Below are 18,113 nucleotides of genomic sequence, written 5' to 3' on the forward strand. Positions count from 1 at the left end.
TACATATTTAAAGTGTACAGTTAGGTCAGTTTTGATATAAGAGCACATCTGTGAAGCTATCACTACAGTTAAGGTAATAAATGTTTCCATCTTCCCCCAAAGTTTCTTTATGCCCTTTTACACATCCATCCCTCTTTCCATTTCTCTCTAGAGGCAACCATTGATTGACTATCCGTCACTATAGCTTGCCTTTTGTAGAATTTCGTATAAATTGAATCATATAGTAGGTACGTTTTTGATGATGTCTTTCATCAAAATAGCTAATAACTTTATGAGTGACATAAAAGTATCTCATAAGAAAAAAGGGCATTTAAAGTCAAAGTTGAGAGCAACACAAGGATCTTTCAATCTGACGTTAAATGTTTTATAGTGATTTCTTTCCAGGATCACTTGCATTCACATTTCTACTACTCCATGAGGAGGAAGGCCCTCACCTGCACTGAGCACGTAGCTGCAATAACCCCGTCAACAGGCGTCTCAGAGAAGGGATCAAATGTTCGATCAGGCCGCCTCATGAAATCTGGTTTGAGAAGGTACCTGACAGAACAAAAGCATAGGAGGAGTTTATTTTACTAAAGACTAAAATAGCTTTTACAAAGACTAAAATACTCAGTATCTGAATCACTGAATACTTCCTTTTCCCCATCTGTGATTTAGTAGGTAGGCTTTTAGGCATAGGGTCCTAAGGATTGAAGAGAATGTGCCTGCCCTTTTGGATAATCCTAAAGAGCATCAGTGAAGAAAGAACGTTCTCTCAATTCCAGGATCAGTGACACTAGTACTTCCTGATACTGTCATATTTTCTTGAGCTTTTTTTGTGCCATGGTCTCCTTTAGAGATGTCCTCTTATATGCATAAAATGAAGTATAAACAAAAACAATGAAAAATCAATTACATTAGCAATAGTTATCAAAATACAGAATATACATGTAATATTCTAAATATTTATTAATTATCATTTTATTAATTCATTAAATCATGAGATTTAATGGTAAATCTGATGATGACCATAACTTCAAAGTACTAATGTGCATAAAAATATTTTGACAGATCTAAAACAGAAGTAATGAAATATGAAAGTGTCTTTGATTTATATTGGTGAGAGTCACAGGCACCCCTAATATTACTGTGAATTACTGTTTACATTCATAATTTTAAAAATGTAAAATTTCAGTTATAGGTAGGTGAAAATAAAGGCTGATTATTTCCAGATTTCTAGTAAAGGCGATTAGGCAAAAAAATATATACATAAAACAAGACATCAGATTGTAAAGAAAGAAGTATAAATATTTTAAATCACAGATACCATATCTTATACACAGAAAAGGAATCCACTAAAAAACTTAAATCCACTAAATCTTAAGGAATCCACTAAAAAACTATTAGAACTAATAAATGAATTCAGCATAATTGCAGAATACAAGATCAATATATAAAAATTAAATTGTATTTCTATACACCAGCAATAAACAATCCAAAAATGAAATTAAGAAAAAAATTCCACTTATAATAGCATTAAACAGAATAAAGCATTTTGAAATAAATTTAAAAAATATAAGCGCTACACTATAAACACTACAAAACATTGGTGAAAAAAATTAAAGATCTAAATAAATGAAAAGACATCTTGTATTCATGGGTTGGAATACAATTGTTAAGATGGCAATACTTTCCAAATTAATATACAAATTTATTGTAACCCCTATAAAAATCCCAACTGGCTTCTTTGTAGATATTGACAAGCTGATCCTAAAATTTACATGGAAACTTAACAGACTAAGAATAGCCAAAACAATCTTGAAATATAAGAACGAAGTTGGAGGTCTCACACTTCAATTTCAAAACTTATTACAAAGCAACAGCAATCAAGATGGTCTAGTACTAGCATAAGGATAGACATATAAATCAATGAGATAGAATTGAAAGTCCAGAAATAAATCCATGTATCTAGGGTCAATTGACTTTTGGCAGAATGCCAAGAACATTCAATTGGTTAAACAACAGTCTTTTAAAAAATGGTGCTAGAACAACTGGATGGCCTCATGCAAACAAAACAAAACAAAACAAACAAAAAACTGACCCTTATGTCATACGATATACAAAAATAAACTCAAAACATCACAGAACTAAATGTAAGAGCCCAACCTATAAAATTCCTAAAAGAAAACATAGGGACAAATCTTCATGACTTTGGACTTGGCAATTGATTCTTAGATGTAATATCAAAAGCACAAGCAACAAGAGAAAAAATAGACAAATTGGACTTTCTCATAAAAACTTTGTGTTTCAAAGGACACTATCAAGGAAGTGAAAACACAAGCCACAGAACGGGAGAAAATATTTGCAAATCATATATCTGGTAAGAAGCTTGTATCCAGAATAAATAAATAACAACCCAGTTTAAAAGATGGGCAAATAATCTGAATAGACATTTCTCCAAATAAGATAAACAGCCAATAAGCACATGAAAAGATTCTTAACATTAGTCAGTAGAGAAATGTGAATCAAAACCATAGGTACCACACACACACACACACACACACACACACACACACACACACACACACACACACACAGTCTCTCTCTAGGATAGCTTTAATCAAAAAGTCAGATAACTGTAAGTGTTGACAAGGATGTGGAAAAAGTGGAACCTTCATACATTGCTGGTAAAAGTGTATCCACTTTGAAAAACAGTCTGGCAGTTCTTCAAAGAGGTAAACATAGTTACCATATGATCCAGCAATTCCACTCTTATGTACGTACAGACACCATACAAATGAAAAAAACCATCCACACAAAACTTGCACACAAACGTTCACAGCAGCATTAATCATAATAACCAAAAGATGGAAATAACCCAAATGTCCACTGATGGATGAATGGATACACAACATATGGTATATCCATACAATGGAAAGTTATTCTGCAATAAAAAGTAATGAAGTACTGGTAGGTGCTACAACATGAATGAACCTTGAAAACATTATGCTAAGTGAAAGAAGTCAGTCATAAAAGATCATTATATGAATCTATTTACATGAAATATGTAGAACAGGCAAATATATAGAGACAGAGAATGATCAGTGGTTTCTTAAGGCTGGAGGCAGGAGGTACTTGAGATGATAGCTAAAGGATATGGATTTTCTTTTGGAGGTGATGGAAATGTTCTGCAATGTACCCCAACTACACAATGTCTGTCCCTTATACCCACTGGGCAGTAGTGGTCATGTAATCACACCTTGGCCAGATTCCATAACTTCCCTGAAACTGGTGTAAAAAGTCTTCATCTCTCTAAAAAAAATAAAAACCCATTTTTTTTTTATTTATGAGAATTGAGTATAACCAGAGATAGAAAAAAATCCACAATAATATGAGCAGTATATAAAGGAAAATAAAAGCACTTCTTACAAAACTATAGGTTTTTAAAAAATTTATTTACTAAATAAATAAATTTGCCTCCAATATTTATTTATTTAAATGTTTTGTTTTGTTTTGTTTTGTTGGTTATGAATATTCATAGGGTACAAAGAAAATTGTCACCACTTGTGCCTAAGATGTAATGGTCAGATCCATACTGGCAGCATGTAAAATAATTAAAATTGAGGGGAATAAAAGTTCTCTCTTTATGACTATAACTTTCAGGAATTTTGAGTCTAGATGATGTCAAATTTATTATTATCTTTTAAAACACAACCAAAAAGGGATCCTGAGGCATGATATTTTTCCTTAAAGGAAAGTTTAATGGCCTGTGTTCTAGTTGTGACAAAATTACCATTCATTGTTTTCGAAGTCTGAACAGAAACAAATTATTTAAAAAGTAACCTCACATTTGATAACCCCAGAAAGTATCCTGAAGGACGACACTGGTTATTGGATCACGTATAGAGTTTCCAGAATTTTTCAAATATTAAAGATGATTTTGAACATTCTTCTGTCTCCAAGAGAATGAAACTCAAAATATTAATACAAAAGCTACCTAACATGTAGAAGAGATTGTTTTCTCTATTCAGAGTTTTAAGATTTGGGGTTTTTTTTGTGGCTCGTGTTAGCGACAGGATTAGAAAATATGATAATACAGCAGAAGCTGAAGAGTTAGGATGGAAGGTAGATGGGTAGCTATGGTATGACGCACACTTCTCTAATGGAAGCCCACCAGCCTTGCTGGGCGGGGTGACTGGCGTAGACCATGAAGGGAGGTCATGAAGGGTGTTCTGGCTTTCACAGAGGGCAGCATGTGGATTCTAGCTGCGTGAAGTGAGGGATTCTGCCTCCTGAGGGAGGCAGGGACTCTGGGATGCATACAGCACCGGAGTCGTCTTTCCAGGGCAGTCTCCTGGAGCAGTTGCTGTACAGAGACGCAGCATGCCCCATTCCCCCCGCCATTTCTTCAGGGACAGGAGCCCTTTCTCACCCACCAAAAAATGAGGAACATGATACTGAAGATGTCTCAGTGTCAAAACATCCTTCATAGTCCTTCCTTTCGGATCTGCTTAGAAGAAAACTACTGTGTGAAAGAAGGAATTGATCCGAACTAGAAATGTCACCAGAAAAGGGCAAGAAACCTAACCCAATTCTCCAAAGCAGGCAGGCTTCGGGCTTCAGTGAAATGAGTTCATTTTGTTTACTCAAAAAGAATAAAACAGAGTATGTAGAAGTTCGACAGGTCTGGGATACTGGAATAGGACACTCAGCCGGCTTGTCTTTCTTTTTTTTTTAATTGAAACATAATTTATGGTACATATCTATGGGGTATTGCACTGAATATCAACACCTGTATGCAATATCTGATGCTCAAATCAGGTTTAGTACATTCAAAATTACACAATGTAATCATTTTTTGTGGCCTTTCACCAGTTTCTCATAACCCCCCACCCCCCTCCCGGTGGCCTTGGTTCCATTCTCTCCTTTGGAAAGTCCAACGAATTATTCTGATTGTTGTCATTTTCTTTCTTTCTTTCGATCTGAGCTCGAGGCAGCCTCAGGAAGTGGCAGAGGCTGCCACTCACATAACTGGTGGCCGTAAAGGCCCAGGGCCTGGGCACTGACGGGGAGCTGAAGGCGGAGACTGGTGGGTGCTGGTGCTGGTTTCTTGCGTGTGTGCCTTACGCAGCTGCACAGGGCCCTGACCTTGGAACTTAGAAGGGCCTCATGCTAAGTTCCCTGCTCTGCACCACCATTTCAAAATTCTCCAGATTCTCCATATTTCATTTTCATTTTGCATTAGGCCTTGCAAATTATGTAGCCAGTCCTGTCTGGCGCTTTTGGTACAGGAAATGAACTCTTTCCAGGCATCCAGGTCTGTGTGGGGGCCATGGGCGTAGGCCAAAGCCTATGGCAAGGGAGGGACCCAAGGATTATGTGGGCTGGGGCCCGGGCACTGACGGGGAGCTGAAGGCGGAGACTGGTGGGTGCTGGTGCTGGTTTCTTGCGTGTGTGCCTTACGCAGCTGCACAGGGCCCTGACCTTGGAACTTAGAAGGGCCTCATGCTAAGTTCCCTGCTCTGCACCACCATTTCAAAATTCTCCAGATTCTCCATATTTCATTTTCATTTTGCATTAGGCCTTGCAAATTATGTAGCCAGTCCTGTCTGGCGCTTTTGGTACAGGAAATGAACTCTTTCCAGGCATCCAGGTCTGTGTGGGGGCCATGGGCGTAGGCCAAAGCCTATGGCAAGGGAGGGACCCAAGGATTATGTGTGGACTTTGCAGGACCTTGGAAGGCAAAAGAGGGAAAGGGGAAGGGTCTTCAGCCAGGAAGGTGGACAAGATCCACAAGAATTAGAATATGGGGGTCCTAAGGAAGTACATCCTATTTCATCAACCTTTTTAAAAAAATTTTCAGTGCTTATTTTATTTTTAAAATTTTTAAATTTATTTTTTATTAGCATATTCATTGTTACAAATCATACTTATTCTTTATGCCCCTTATCTAATCTCCCCTCTTTACCATCCCTATTTCATCAATCTTAAGATGCCATTGATTGCTAATCACACTATAATTTTTATTTACCAGCAACAAAGCAAAACCGGCTGCTGATTACAACTGTAAGATGCCACGGATTATAAGTCACATTCAAATTTGAGAATGTTATATAAGTGTGCACCTTTGAATTATAAAATATCATGCTATGTCAATATCAATCATCCAATTTCCTATGAAAGCCTGAAAAGATTTATTAGTTTATTCTATTTTGTTTCGTAAGGAATTGGAGAAATGCCTTTCATTTCGCCATCTTTAAACATGAACCTGTTATAAACTACTGCTTACATTCCTGGTAAAACTCACACGTATGAGGTCCAATAGTGTGGCCTCCAAAAAGATCAGCCCACGGGGCAGAGAGGGTATTCCCAGGTGGGTTTCTGATGTTTTGTTACTGTTGCTAGATCCCGGGAGTGTTTGTGTGCTTTGCACACTGGTGTTCTATATAAAACAGCTATTGTTTGCTATGCTGGAACTAAAAGACACAGAATGCCTCTTTACAGAAACACGGCCCTCAGAAACAGCCCACGAGGATTTTTAAAAAGTCCCTGTAGGTGGACGGAAAAATGACAAAGGCAACACAGTGAGAGGCATGCAGTGTCCCAGGACTTTGTGACCTGGACTTTGCGACCTGGACCCGTGCTCCTGCCGCTGGCTCCTGCACCCCAGACCCGTGCTCCTGAGCACCGGCACTGTGCTCCTGCACCCCGGACCCGTGCTCCTGCGCCCCGGCACCGTGCTCCTGCACCCCGGACCCATGCTCCTGCGCCCTATTCTTGCATGTTGCTGGCCCCTGAGGGGCACATTTGCATAGGAGAGGATGATTTCTTCTCTTCTCTGTTGGTGACAGCCTTTGCCTCAAGCTGGCTGTGAGGAAAAAGGAATCAAGGGACACAAAACTGAACAATACCACCAATGCCTCAAGTTGGGCTGTGGCACTGCACGGTCTATTTTTAACCCTCTCTGGTGGCTTGTATGTTTTTGGTCACATGGCCTCAAACTCATCAGCACAGAATTCAGGCTACAGTAGCATCACTGCCCTTTTTTCTGAAGGTATTTCACATTACACGAATGCACTTAAAATGAACAGTAGTGCAGAGTTAGATGCTGACCATACTAACAATGGCAATGCAGAAACTCCTCAAAAGAAATGCAGAACATATAGAACTCTGTTGGGACCTTTTTAATCTAGAAACAGTTCTTCCTGCATCATGACAGTATACCAGGATCCACTGTCGGTGATCCTGAGGTGTGCATAGAAAGTCATTTAAGTACATTGTCACTGAGCCACTTGCAGTGTTCCTAGAAGTGAGCACAGCCAGCCCCGGCAGGTCTTGTGGGAACCACAAGTGCTGCAGCTGCCGCCCAGGCTCCTTTTCTTGGCCGCTGGTGGGTACAGGGATCGAGCCCTAGACCTTGGTGTTATCAGCACCAGCTCTAGCCACCTAAACCAACCAGCCGGCCCCCTAGGCTTCTTAAAGGCCCATTTTCAGCACAGCATTCATTGAATTTTGCATGGTCTCTGTGTGTAACCAGTAACATCTTTAAGCTTTTCTTAAATCTCCCTTTTGCATAGAGATTTGCAGTTCCTAAAGTACTTCCACAAACACTCATTCAACCCTACTGAACTGTCACAACTATTAAAGGAAAAATTTATCCAAAGTAAAGATGGGAAGGCACATTTTATTCAAGGGGGTCATGGTGATAGGTATAGGGCCTCAATTCTGACTCCAATGAGGACAAGTGGGGATTTATTGCCAAGGAGCAGGGTGAAGGGTGAGTGGATGGAAACTTACTAAGGGGAAACATCAAGGATAAGGGGTTTCTGGCTAACCTGACTTGACAGCATTATTGCTAAAGGCAGGCCAGGTGATAAGATATCCAGAGGGGCCAGATACCAAGGGTGGGGGATTTTCCCTAAAACTGACTTAGCAGGATTCTTGGTCAAAACAGATTCTACAAGAATAGAGAGGAAGGGCCAAGGTTGGGCCTAGTGAAAAAGAACTTGGTTATAGTCAAAGGAAAGAGTCTTTGTCAATTCCCCTTCATGTTCAAGGAAAGAGACATTCTTCTTTCCTTTGAACGAAACCCCCATATGGCAGGTGTTACTGTCTTCATTCTATCACGCAGAGAATCAAGGTTCAGAGCCTAACATACCTGCCCAAGGCAGCAGAGCTGGTACTCTAAGAAGCGGGATTCATCCTCAGGTCTGCAGAGGCCGAGCCTCTGGGGCTGAATTCACCGCCTGAGCCCACCACTGGGGGTCTATCAAGCAATTAATGTGCAAAATCTCCTGGTTCTGAACACCTGGCATTAAATAACAAAACAGCTTGAACAAAATTCTGAAATATGTGTTTGGCCTTTTTCTTCCTAATAGTATGATTTCTATCTCTTTCAAAGCACACAGCAGAGGAAGCTGTTGTGTATGCTCAGCTATGCGTGTGGTGGGTGATTCATGTGACAGGGCAGTCACTCACGTGTGTAGTCACACTGGCAGGGAATCAGCCGTCAGGCAGGCAGAGGTAGTGAGTGTGTGCTTTGAAGAATCATTCCTAACCCACAATGGCTAAAAAATTGTATCTTGACCAGCTATCTTCAGTGATGAAAATTAAGACACCCAACCAGAGGAACCACCATGAAATGAAGTACTTCCTTACAGTAGCATTACCGGATGGGACGGATCCATCCACCAGATTAGTCTAGAGGCCTTTGGACTGTGGTCTGGGATTATTTACTTGTAGTGCTGTTTGGGGACAGATGGGTGGGGAAAAAGTGGACACACACCTTTTTCATCTCTATAGAATCCTAACTTTGCATTTCATATAACCTTTTAGCATTTCAGTGGATTAACATTTCCTATTTCACTTCTTGGTTCACAGATTTTAACGAGTGTTATGTAGGTAAACTAGAATGACATTCATTGCATTATTCTTTGATAACTGTTATTACAAGATATACAAAAGGATAAACAGATGACGAAGGTGTATTCCCAACTGAAATAAATTCAATTTGACACCCACAACTTCATTATATATGAAATTAACTTCATTCCTATATTTGTCCTAGGGAAAATACACATATTTAATGTCTGTTTCCAGTTAATGTCCAAATGAGCAGAGATCATTACCTATCCCTGATATAAACATCTCCACTATTAAAGTGAGAGACTTAAATTCTAGAGTGCATATGATAAACTGCTTAACTTCTGGTTAAAAAAAAAATCTTGCTTAGTAAAACGCAGATGTGAAGAATGTATTTGCAAATATAAAATATCTAGGAATTTCATTTGTTTCTAACACATTCCTCAAATCCAGCTTAAATTCAGCAGCCCCTAATTAAAAATGACATGGTTTCATTATAGCTGTAGCATGGAGTTCTGAAACTAGGTGACAATAGTTTAAAACACATTACTCACCCACACGATCCATTATACTCAAATTTTCCCTGATTCAATTGCATCGCTAAATCTGTCAAGAGACAAAAATAATTTAGCATCCTGTCTCCCTGGACAAAGAAGATACTAATGGGGTGATTTTAAGCAATGGAAATCAGATACTGCTCCTAGGCCCAAAGGCCCTTTTTAACACCATGAGATACCACTGGTTCTATTTAAGGCATGAAACTCTCTTCCATGTTGAAATGACCTTGCGGTTAATTTAAATTAAACGTAAAATGTGTTTTCATAAAGATCATGCTAGGATTGCTTTAAAAAGTGGATTCAGTATATATCAGTCATATGATTGTCCAGTTAGTGTTGAGAATAAAGATGTCCAACCTGCTACACAATTGGAGAGCAGGTGCCTCATGATTCCAGAGGAAGGGGACACCAGAGATACCCAGTAGGGCCAGCGTGAATATAACACCCAATAAAAAAAAATAATAAAAAATGAACTAAGTAAGTATCACATAAAAACTGGTGGCTCATTCCCAGTGTGAGACTTTATGGAGAATTCTTCTAGTGAGATCTACACTGGCAGGGCATGGCTTATGATTTTTCTCTTGCACGTGTACACAATCTTCTTTCTTCTCATCAGCAAATGAAATGGGGAAAATGATGGATTTTTTCCTTCTTTTTAAAAATGTTATGGCTAAACCTAACATAGAATAAAACATAGGCTGGCCTGGTGAATAAACTGTGTTATGATCATTTAATCTACAGAACGGACTCACTGACAACCGAGAATACAACTTAATCCCTGTTTAAGTAAATAAAATCAGCAGTGCCTTTTTATTGTATTGGTAACTAGTCTAATCTGGCAAGGACTATGGGGACACCATGCAGAATGATGACCCCAGTGGGAGGTTCTGGTCACTGAGGGGACTCCACCAAGGGGTGGGAAATACAGTCAGCTCAAGCTTATGCCAAAGGGATGAATGTCAGAGGAACTTTCAATCAGTTCAGATAATAGGAACAAAGTGGATGGGAATTCTCAAAGTATGGTGGGTAGACTAGAAAAGGAAAAGGTCCCCAAATTGGGAAACATTAGAAGTACCTTCATACAGCAAAGGACTGAAGAAGAAAGAGTTTTTGTTTTTTTAGGTTTTATTTTGTTTGACCAATTTCAAGAACCATGTAAATTAACTATGTACAGGCAATAGGCTTTGTAGCATGTTTCTATCTATTTTGCTATCTCTCATCTTAACTCTTAAGCAGACCTCAAAAACTTAAAAAATTTGTTTATGCATTTTAAAAAATTCATTCTTCTCCTTTCAGGAAAAAAAAAAGAATCATTATATATTGGAAACCCACTTTTGAATACACTTGGGAAAACCAAGTTATATATTAGTATTTCTAAGAATATATTACTCCTTATACACCATTTTAGTGGAGTTTGCTCCAAAATATTCTGTACTTTTATGGTGAGGTGCCACTGTGTTACTGATATTTGCTGAACATTCATAGTGTTCAGGGTACGTCAAAAGAGAAATGAGTAGTTACTGTATAAAGATATTCAAGGGCCAGCCCGGTGGCGCACTGCTACAGTGCACCGCTTGGGAGTGCGGCGGCACTCCTGCCGAGGGTTCGGATCCCACATACAGACCGGCCGCTCACTGGCTGAGCAAGGTGCGGGCGCAACACCAAGGGTTGCGATCCATTGCCGGTCACGAAAAAAAGACAAAAAGGAAAAAAAAAAAAAGATATTCAAATCCTTCTCACTTAATCCTGCCTCTGGAAATCAAGAAAACAAGTTTGATCCAAAAGGAAGAACAATTAGAAATATTTCAGAATAGGGGATAATGTTTAGTAGAAGAGTCATGGCATTTATGAAAGGAATTTCAATTTAAATCAAAACATTTTATTTTCTACCATTGTTTTACTGCTCTATTTTGGTTTTTTAATTTCTCACCATTATATAAATACAACACATTGTTTTGCCATATGTCTGCCTCCCTTAAAAAATGCCCACAGACAACTGATGGCAACTGCTTTGCACCATCCTGTCAAAGCGTTCTCATGGAATTCGGGGTCACTGGACATCAGTTCCTACCTGGGGTTTGATAGTTCAGTGAAACCATCTGGCAGCCAGCGTTCCAGAAAATCTGAGGCATGTAATTACTGGAATCTACTCGGCCTCCCTTGGGGTAAATGCGACTCATTTGCCGTTTGTTATAACTGTGTAATTTATTAAGGAAAACAGAAAAAAGTGTTCTACAGCAGAGATAAATAAACAGAGCTAAAACAAAGGTCTAGGCCAACAATGACAAACATGTAGACAGCACAGAGCAAATTTCACATTTATAAATGATTAAGAGAAAAAAATCACAATTCATGTGTGGGTTATAAAAACAATTCACATTTGGGCAGATTGTCGCTGCTGCCATGATCTTTCACACATATTCTATTAGCTCTACAACCTTATTTATATATTAGCCATTAATCTATTTCAGACTCCTGCCAAACCAAAAGCACACTCACTCCACCTGATACATTAGGATACTTTACAAATTCAATCGCATGTGTCTTCAAGTAGCCAAGACCCACCGATTCATTAAAAGAAGACATGTTGTAATGAATGTTGCGTTCTGTAAAAGAAAAGCAAAGATGCACTCAGAAACCCTGCCATCAAACCCTCACAGAAAGACAAGCAATAAACATAATTACATCCTGAATCACTAGGCTTTGGAGGCCAATGTTACATTATCCTGTCAGTAGCTCCTGTTTCATTAACATCCTGTGGATGGAGACTGCTGACTTTAAAAAAAAAAAGTGTGCTCGATTAAATTTGAAATCCCTAAACAAATTATGTGTACCCCAATTGCCATGGCCACCCTTGAAATATGTATTTTTGATGATGATGATGATGGCTTCTCACCCCAGAAATGATTATGAAAGGTTTTTAAAAACTTCATGTTTTTGAAGACAGGCTTTTGATTAAAAGAAGTATTCTAAAAGCACGCAGAGCACTAACAAATCCATAGTCTCTAGAGCCCCCCAGTGGATGATGTGGGGAATGACAATGCAATGTCACCGCATGCCAAGGACACGTGGCTGTTATGGTCTGTGAAACAAAAATAAGGTGAGGTGGAACTGTCCCCATGCCCAGAAAAGAAAATGGCAACAAGCCAGATCAGAGCTCATCAGCACAATAAAAGAAAAGCAGACAAAAAAGGCTATTGCATTTAACCTTTGGGGTTACCTTCAGCCACATGGAAACCTTGAAACTTTACGGGCTGTGCGTAGTTGATCATTGTGGACAAATACGGGTGGATATTAGTGGTAGCACCTACATATTTATAAGATGCCATCCACGCCTGTTCATCTTCTACAGTGACCAGGCCCTACAAGCACAATGAAGAGAACGTGCATGTCGATGACTTCAGCGGGACTCAGATACATGCTGCAAACTTCCTTACTAAAGATCATTTGACACATAAAACGAAAGGACAAGAGATTTTGTTTCCTCCATTATGCTAAAGGATAATTTAAAAAGTTAATGACTATTCTAGTTCCAAATAATGCAAAAGGAGGTAATTATAAAATATTAAGCTTATTCTTACATTTTTAAGACATCTCTCGATTTGCAAAGGACTTCAAAATATTTAAGAAACCGTATTGGGCCTCTCATATGTACAGCAAGTATTATCATTCATATTTTCACAATTTGAGGCATAAAGGCAAAAACGTGACTCTAAAACGTTAGTGTGCATTAGAGTCACCTGCAGTGCTTGTTAAAACACAGATTCCTAGGCCCCAGCTTCAGAGTTTCTGATGAAGTGAGTCTGGGATGAGGTCCAAGAATGTGCATTTCTATCACTAGCTAGTTCCCAAGTGCTAATGATGGGCTGTGGGGGACACACTTCACAGCAGCACTGCTCTAGAATTTAAGGCACATACATAAGTCGTTTATTGTACTTTTAAAAAGGCACTCAATCTTAAAATAATCTGATAACTTGCTACATAGGACATATTGAAATTGGCACTACTTTCCACAGAGGGAAGAAAACCAAATTATTTTAATTTATTTCTTGATAAATCAGAACAAAAGCAACAACAAAAATAATGCCTTCAAAAGTGATCAACATTTTGTTCAAAACTGAAAAGCTAAATTTCCTGCATAGAGTGAATCTACATGGACAAATTGCTTAACCACATAGTATAATCCACGAGGAAAAAAATGATTGGACCATGTGTTTGTCTTAACTGATGACCTAATCTGAGCATTCTAAATCATCAAACTGATTTTGCCAATAAAAGCCTGAGGTAAATAATCAAATAATGTAACTTATTTTTACATTGATCATTTTTTCATATGTCCCAACACACTCTTTCCCCCAAATAAGGTCTGTTCCTTCCTTGTGTGTTTCATGATAATAAATAATGCCACTACTCTCTGTTCGGCACTAGGATGAATTTTTGCACGTACAACCTCATCACTGTCAAGATGCTTAGTGAAGATTAGAGTCCTATCCACTGACCACCTGAGAAATCTAAAGCTTCAAGGATTAAAATAATTTAGCTAAGAAATGACAGTGACCAAATTCAGTCAATCTGTGCACTGTTGATTCCAATACCTTATGAAATTCTAGTATAAGAGAAGAGTGTACTCCTAAACATTTTTGGAGAGGACTATGATCAGATTTATCTAAAATTCTTTCAAATTTAATATTTAAATAGTAAGAAGATAGGGTCTCACTCCAAATAAGGTAAGACCCCACAGACAGTAACGCAGTATTTTCTGAAGATCTGAAGTGTGAGCACAAAGGCAAATTTTTGCCTGTGACTGTCATCAGTCTCACTATTGTGTAATAAATAAACCATATACACTTACTAAAAAAGGCCACCTTGATCACCATGAAGAACTTTAAAGAGGATAAAAGAAACTGAAAACGTAACTTTGCTTTCCTTACAGTAAGGCCAATATCTAATAACATCAAATAAGAATCCTAGAAGGTATACAGTGTGAAATTAACTAATGATCTTCCAGAATGTCAATGTCATCAGAACCAAGATCATCTTTCTATTATGCTGTGATATGGATTTGATGACCTGTTACGTCATTTTTATTTTCAAATTCATTATGCTAATGATTATGTAACCCTATTCTAGGAATGAAATCTTTAGTTCCATCTAAGAAAATGCCTTACTGCATTAAACATCTAGTTTTAGAGAAATTGTTCCCACCTGCCCTAGTTTTGTGATTTTTTTACCAGGATTTAATCATTTTATCACTGTGATTAATTCTTTCCTTTGAAGACTCTTATAATTAGATGCCTCAAGCATGTATATATTATACCTATAAACAGTAAGCCTGACATTCCATGGGCTGGAGGAGAGAGCTTATCAACAACACTGAGGACACAATGTTCCATTTTAGAGGCCACATATGGGTGTCTGGTAATAAAAACAAAATGCACAAGAGAATCATTTTGTTACCTTTTTGTTGTTTTCATGTTCAAGGTCATCACTGGCCTAAATTAGAAAAAGAAAATACTTTGGTTATTTTCTAAGTGGCAAAATCCCAAATTTATTACTCATAAATATCTAAATATTTAAATAAATATCAGCTTGTTATTCTATTTATTTGTTAAGACAGGAAATTATTGATGGCATAAAACCATGGATGACAGCAAGTACTGAAAAGATGTGATGGCCTGTTTTATACACCAGAAAAGCAAATTTTAATGCTACTTACCTCCTTTGTTGATTGGTCTTTGCCTATTGAGATGTTTCATTGTAATAATTTAATTAGTGATTTAGTCATGGTGCTTAGGAAATAAATAATCAATGTGGCACCTCCCCTGATATGTACAGAGTAGCAAGCATCAATAACTACTCTTCGGTAATTCAACATTCACATCTGCGTATGTGCTATGCACTGAATGTGTCCCCCTCCCTCACCCCACCAATTCATGTGTTGAAACCCCAATCCCCCCAAGCTCTCCACCAAAACTTCTCTTCAAGGTCACCAATGACCTCCATGCTATCAATCCAGTGGACACACAAGTCACTCCACAGCACTCCACAGTCAACCGCTCCTTCTGCTGACACCGTTCTCTTGGCTTCCTTGGCGTCACTGCCTGACCCCCTCCTACTCCTTTGCCCATACCTTCCTCTTGTTTTCTGGCTCCTCTCCTGTGAACCCACCTTTAACTGGGGCTCCACTTGGGCCTTCTTTTCCACCTCTCCTCCTGAATCATCTCCATTATTTCCATGATCTCCTGAACTCCCAGTTTGTATCTCTAGCTTAACCTGTCTTCTAGATAAGGTGATGATGATGCTAGTGTGATGATAATCACGATCATGATGATGAAAACAATGACAGAGACACAACTAACACGTTACAGGGATTGTACCAGGCACCATTCTAAGCTCCTTATATATTATAGACCCACCCACTCTTCAGTGACCCAATAAAATAATTCTTATTATCTTCACTTTATGGAAGAGGAAACGAAGGCACAGAGAGCTTCAGTAACTTACCCGTGGTTAGACAGTTAGGAAATAAACCCAGAGAATCAGATGTCAGTGCTATAGAAACGCCTGCTTGGCACCTTCCCTTGAACCTCTCTGGGCATCTCAAATAGCTTGTCCCATTTAAAGCTTCTGAGTTCTTTCCTTCTCTTCCAGTCCTCTCCACTCCAGTAACAAGTGCCACTGTCTATGCAGTTTCTCGTGCAGGGACTCTAGAGTGTCATTTCCTTCTTCTCTCTCCCTCACTCCCCACATTGAATCCAGCAGGAAGTTGAGCCATTTTTTGGTCCCTCCATATATTTTGAAACTATTCAGTGCTCTGCTTCTACTGTCCAGTTTCACAACTGGGGACTCTTGTCCGAACTGCTCTTCCTGCTCCCACTCTTGTTTCCTCCCAGTCTCCATATGGTAACCACAGTAATCTTTTAAAACTCCTCTCAGCCTACTTTGTCCCCTTCTTAAAGAAAGTTTTTCAATGGCTCCACATTTCACTTAAATTAAAATTTGAATTTCTCACAATGGCTACCAAAGTCCTATGTCATCTGTGCCCACCCACCTGCCCCATCTCTCGTTTCATTCTCTCCTCATTCAACCCACGCTACTCACACTGTCTCTGTTGCTGCTGTTGAGGTCCCTCGCATGGTAAGTCATTCCTCTGTCTCTGTGCATGGCTGATTCCTCTTTCCCTTTTGCTTCTGGTTTCCTTATTTCCTCCATCTCGTTATTCTCCTTTTTAGCACTCATTTTCCTAATAGTGCTTATTGCAAGTTGTAATTATGTAATTATTTGACTGTTTAGCTATTTGCTGTCTGTTTCCCACACCCTTCCCTAAACGATAGGGGATTATAAGTTGACAAAGGGCAGAAAGCAAGTGTGTTTTGATCCTTTTAGATCATTATGACCGAGACTGTGCCTGACAAATAGTAGGTGCATAATAATTATTTTTCTTGGCTGATTGGTTGGAAATAGTCTTATGCTTACTCTATATTAGGAGGGAGAACTCTAATTAGTAGGACTGGTTCTCTAATGAGGGCTTGACTTGGGATGTTCAGGGGTCATTTTCCTGATAATTTCAACAGGCTACCTTTAGCCACTGGGATGCTGCTGTTGTCTCTCCTCCCACCTACAATAATGCAACAAATGACAGCATTTATAGGACACTGGCCACATGGGTAGTGGTCAACAAGAAAACGGTATCATTGCTTGCTACCGAGAAAAACAAATCTCTAAATGGATTGTCACTTCTTTTAACCACTAATTCCTCGTTATAGACATCATATTGATTCTCTGCAGCAAAAATTGCCAAACTTATAAATCTCAATCCAGAATACAACTCCAAAAATGGTCTATTGATGGGTAATAATGCAAAACATGGCACCTTACATTTGAGTAATCTTTATGATGTACAAAAGTATTTTAGGTGCATTTTCTCATCACGTCTTTACAATCTTGTGAAGAAGGTATGCTTCCTCATAGATGAGAGAAGCAAGGTTCTGAGAGGTCAAGAGATGTGAATAAGGACCCCACAAGCTGAAACTTAAACCCAAGTCTTTTGATTCCAAGTCTCAACATGTCATAGTTAAAAGGATGATTTTGGGTGTCACACTGACTTGGGTCAAGTCCTGTTACTTGGGGTTTATTATCTTTATGGTTTTGGGAACATTACTTAACTTTTCTAAGCTCCCATTTTCTTATTTCTTAAGCAATTTAGAAGGAGAATTACAGGCCACTACATTCTCTTGTGATTGTCACTTTCCAAAATTTCATTAATACAAGGGTACTTCAAAACATTCATGGAAAGATTTGTCTTATTATTTAATTCTATTTTTCCACGAACTTTTTGAAGTACCTTAGTAACAACTGCCACCTCTTGTGAGTCATGAAAAAAAAGGGACACGAAGACTCTGACCTTCTTAACGCTGTTTGCAACAGCTTCCTTGTGACCCAAGTCATCAGCAGAAAGTTCATTTCCAAATTTGAATTCAGGGTGAGCTTCCTCTTCTTGGTCAGCTGCGTGAAAGGTACAAGGAAAATCCATGAAGCCAGATTACTGCCAAGGACACAGACCTTGCTCGTAAGCTTGAGTAGAACATGATCACTCTTAGACAAAAAGGATGCTTAAAGAAAATGGGGTTATTTAAATATGCACATTTTTCTAGGTAAAGCTCTCACTAAACTCTTACGTATTGAAGGCCAAGAAACAAATTTTTTTATTTATTA

At 38.7% G+C, this 18,113-nt stretch overlaps 1 protein-coding gene across 1 annotated transcript in view; it reads right to left on the reverse strand.

Moving 5' to 3' along the window:
* PLCB4 (phospholipase C, beta 4) overlaps nt 1-17,903 on the reverse strand; it is a gene marked incomplete at its 5' end in the record, with an annotated part of 85,642 nt that extends 67,739 nt beyond the window's left edge. Inside the window, 7 exons of the mRNA XM_008590984.1 lie at nt 435-537; nt 9,396-9,447; nt 11,470-11,594; nt 11,920-12,004; nt 12,619-12,760; nt 14,856-14,891; nt 17,803-17,903. Of these exons, the coding sequence (XP_008589206.1) occupies nt 435-537; nt 9,396-9,447; nt 11,470-11,594; nt 11,920-12,004; nt 12,619-12,760; nt 14,856-14,891; nt 17,803-17,903 (644 nt within the window). The remainder of the gene's footprint in view (nt 1-434; nt 538-9,395; nt 9,448-11,469; nt 11,595-11,919; nt 12,005-12,618; nt 12,761-14,855; nt 14,892-17,802) is intronic.
* Between the last annotated feature and the right edge of the window lie 210 nt (nt 17,904-18,113).

Source organism: Galeopterus variegatus, unplaced genomic scaffold (genome assembly GCF_000696425.1).
Source record: "Galeopterus variegatus unplaced genomic scaffold, G_variegatus-3.0.2 Scaffold6533, whole genome shotgun sequence".
Taxonomy (NCBI): domain Eukaryota; kingdom Metazoa; phylum Chordata; class Mammalia; order Dermoptera; family Cynocephalidae; genus Galeopterus; species Galeopterus variegatus.